We start from the raw sequence: 4,268 nt of genomic DNA, 5'->3' as shown, positions 1-4,268 counted from the left end.
GAGTTTGAGTTTTTTCCAATTACAAAATATGAGGACGAGTCGACTATGGAGACACTAGTACTCAACCTGAATTAGTCTCCGAACCTGTCCATATATCTCTATATATTTTATTTTTTAATTTTGATAATTTGAAATATTAAATATATGATCAATACTTTGATATTTTGATTTGTAGATTTGAAATGTATGTATGAAATAATTGATTCAATTACATGGAAATGTGGAGGCGGACCAAACCCATATAAAATGAGTTTGAGTTTTAATTTTCTATATCATAAAAATCATGACAAAAAACCAAAATTATTTGAAAATTCATATTTAGATATGGAAAGGGAAAAACATTACCTATCCTACTCCTACCCCGTTAGCATACGTATTACACTCACCCTAGATATTACCATGGTTGCATTTCAACTTCCAATTTTTACATTAAAAATAATAATAATTGTTTAACAACATGAGAATCATGCTTATGCACCTTTCATCCCAAATTGCCATTTCATAATTTCTTTGACTTACAAGATATCATATTTATTATTGTAACATTTTGGCATTATATTTGATCGTAGTACGTAATTTCAAAAATACTCAAAACAAATTCATAAACGTTTTGTCAACATAGAGAGAGAGCCACGGAATAGCCAAAGAGGTTTCCTCAAATTTTCAAACTTTTTCCACTCTAATCCATCAAATTTGCACCAATTAAACAACCTCATTATTCAAACCATGCCAATATTCTTTTCTCATACCAAACCAATGCAACAATGTTAAACTAATAATAAAATAGTGGAGATTGATCTAAATTAAATAAATACTATAGATATAAAGAATCAATCAACAACACCATGTCCTATAAAATAAAATGTCAACTAAATAGCCTATGGACGTGGTAACCACTTCATAAATTTCATTTCAAAACAATATAGTTAACAAGTCACATACATAAAGAGAGACACACACCTTTACTTAATCTTCAAATTCTCTTAGCTTGTGAATTAAGAAGAAAGTGATTCTTTTTCTTCAATTCTTCAATTCAACATTAATTGCTTCATTCTAAAACAAATGGGTTGGCAACAAAAATCCAAAGAGTTCTTCTTCAACTATGTTATTACTATCTACACCCCCAGAGCAATCTTCCACCTCCTCACCATCTCAATCCTCACTCTTCTCCTCCCTCTTTCTTTTCTTCTCTTATCTAGTCTCTCTGGTGCTAAATTCCATCTTGAAATTCATCCACAACAACAGCCTTTACCCTATCTTTTCTCTTTTGCTATATACACCTCCCCATGTATTCTCTATGTTCTTGTTTCCATTGTAAGTGTAGCTACTTTGATAAATGGCCTAATGGGAAAAATTACCCTTTTGAATGATTCATCGAACTCTGCAATTCTGAAAACTCGTCTTTACATATCATGGAAATGGATTCTTCTCTGTGTTTTTCAAATTTGTGTTGGTTTGGGAATTGAAGCAAGCATTGCAGCCGGAGTTTTCGACTCTGACAACGATGTTTTCGATGAAGTTGTTGTTGAGAGAACCTTCTTAAGCAGAATGATATTTCTGTTGGGGTTACACGAAACGACACAAATTTGGTCGAGAGTTGTTGTGAGACCGGTGGTGGATGACACTGTTTTTGGTAATGGAAAAAGAGAGAGACTATGGGTTGAGAAAGTGGTTGTTGCGGGTTGTTTAGGAACATTGTGGTGGTGGAAGTTGAGAGAGGAGATTGAGAATTTGGGTGTTATGGGTGAAACACAAAAAGAACAGGAATTGATGGATGCTGTTGGGGTTGAGGAATTTGTTGGGTGGTGGTTGTATTATTTGACTGTTACAATTGGAATGGTGAGAATTGTGAAAGGTGTTATGTGGATTTTCATGGTTTGTTTGTGTAGAAGAAGGGTAATAGAGGTTTCTGAGGTGGAATTGGAACAGAATCAGAATGATGAGAAGGTTTAAATTTGAACAGTTTTGGATAAATTTGATTGTTTTTGGTTTACTCTACTTTGATTCTATATGGTTAAGGATGTTGCAATGTTGTTGTATATGTTGGCAGGATTGTAATAAACCTGTAGCCATTATTGTATTCATGATGATAATAAGAATAATGTATTATTGGATATTGTTCAACTTGTGGATAATCACTTTTTAAAAATGGATTATTGATCTTCTTTTTCTTTATTCATGGAAGTTCTAATGTGGGCTTGTTGATGATATCAATATGGTTTGATTCTTAATGTCTTTGTGATTGTAAATTGAAATTGTAAATATATTTTTATCGTTTATAGTGGAACTCATCAGACTGTATTTTCAATATCTCTTTTCAATTGCTTATGACTAAAAATTTATGGTTAAAAAATTTAGACATTTTCTTTGCCCACCTCCCAACCTTCTAGATCACCTCTGGTGAAAAACCACATATACCCCTGACTTCGAAAATTCATTTCCGAAATGCAAGAAAAAGGTGTTTTCGGAGATGCATCTCCGAAAGCGTTTTTTTTTTCTTTCAAAATTTGTCTTATTTCGGAAATGCATTTTCAAAAACAGCATTTCGGAAGTTCATTTTCGAAATATTGCGCGTTTTGCAGATTAAGCAAAACAGCCCCCCTCGCCCATTCATTTTACCCTAAATCTACTTCAAACTTCCTCTCTTCAAAAATTTCTGCAAAAGCAAGTGTGTATCAAACAGTTAGACATTCCAAAAGCTTCCCAAACTCAACCTAAATCATCCCAATCTCTTCAATTGGTAAGTTTTTCAATTTTTTCAATTTTTAGATCCATTATTAAAATCTCTATTAGGGTGTTTAGAAATTACAAAAACCACATTGGGGTAGGTTGGTACTGCTATTTAGGTTGTTTAGAATGAATAAAAGTAGTTTTGAAGTAGGATTTTGGGGTCTGCCATGGAAGTTGCAGAAAACTTCTTCGCAGGGGTGTTTCGGAAGTTCATTTCCGAAAACACCTCCATTCCCAGTTTCGGAAATGAACTTCCGAAGTGTATCATAAATGCAATTTTTTTTAGTTTTTTCTGTTGTCTCGCATATTAATCGATTTCAATTGTTTTCAGGAACATGTCAGGCAACCAAGCACGCATCAGACAGGGTAGAGAGACCCAGACTACGTCGGCTAGACGCGAGCGTGCGGCGCAGCTGGCGTCGACGCAGGGACGGGGGCAGGGTCGGGGACGTGTGCGAGTTCCCGTGGAGATGGACGAGGGTACCTCTACATCTGGATCAAGGAGTCGTCTGGCTCGGGTATCTTCTTCCCGCCAGCGAGAGGAGGAGGAGGAGGTACCGGATGTTGACCCTCCACACGGGGAGGAGGAGGAGCAGGAGGAGGGCTACCCGAGAGGGCCCAGTGACACTTCCGTGCTGATTACCTACAACGAGCACGTCGCTCGGCGTATCTGGGAGGGAGAGGTATTTTTTATAATTTGCTCGACTATATTATTTAACCGTTTATAATTTAGCCGTTTATGCAATATTTTCTTAACGGTCTATTTAACATACTTTTTTATTTGTTTTTTTGTAACAGGAGAGAGAGCCTTTGAAAATGGTGAACCACTCCCGGAAGGTTTTCAGTCTGTTTAAACAAACTGCTGAGTGGTCTAACGACGCGGTGAGAGCTTCAGGGCTTAGTGGGCTCTGCATGACGGGGTATACCACCATCAGCCACGACATGCAGGGGGCCTTTGTGGAGCGGTGGCGCAGGGAGATGTCTTCTTTCCACTTATCGGTTGGGGAGATAACGATCACCTTACATGATGTGCAGTGTCTTCTCCACCTGACGATCAGGGGGCGCTGTTGCACCACTCCCGGATCCAGAGGATCGAAGTCAGTGGATGGCGCTCTATTTGGGTATGGAGCCCGAAGTTGCTGACTTTTAGTGCATCACGACAAATGGGCCTCATATCCGGTTCACCACACTGAGCGCTTATTTCGAGCACCACCTGGTGGCGGCGGCCGAAGCCGAGGATGCGGGTGACGACCTATTTACACAGTATCACCGTGGTTACGCTCTCCGGTGCTGGTACATGTTTGTGGTAGGCGCTGCAATCTTTGTGGACAAGAGTGCAAGGTACGTCGACGTGACCTACCTCCGCTACTTCATGGACTTGACTACCGTTCACTAGTGGAACTGGGGGTCAGCTACTCTGGCATACCTATACCAGAAGCTGAATGAGGCCTCCAACTGGAGGACCAGGCAGTTGACCGGATCCTGCACACTACTTACGGTACGTTTCGTTTTAATTGTTTCGTATTTATTTATGTTTC

At 38.6% G+C, this 4,268-nt stretch overlaps 1 protein-coding gene across 1 annotated transcript; it reads left to right on the top strand.

Annotated features, from left to right (window-relative positions):
• The first annotated feature begins 855 nt into the window (after positions 1-855).
• LOC131615252 (uncharacterized) lies at positions 856-2,208 on the top strand. The gene has a single exon (XM_058886726.1). It carries the CDS (start codon positions 1,063-1,065, stop codon positions 1,951-1,953), a length of 891 nt encoding a protein of 296 aa, XP_058742709.1. The 5' UTR covers positions 856-1,062; the 3' UTR covers positions 1,954-2,208.
• The last annotated feature ends 2,060 nt before the right edge of the window (positions 2,209-4,268 follow it).

Source organism: Vicia villosa, linkage group LG1 (assembly GCF_029867415.1).
Source record: "Vicia villosa cultivar HV-30 ecotype Madison, WI linkage group LG1, Vvil1.0, whole genome shotgun sequence".
NCBI lineage: Eukaryota > Viridiplantae > Streptophyta > Magnoliopsida > Fabales > Fabaceae > Vicia > Vicia villosa.
This window is presented reverse-complemented; position numbering and strand designations above follow the sequence as displayed.

What these genes read in the sequence shown, in the direction of transcription:
- LOC131615252 (XM_058886726.1), top strand. Translation starts at nt 1,063, where the DNA reads ATGGGTTGGCAACAAAAATCCAAAGAGTTCTTCTTCAACTATGTTATT.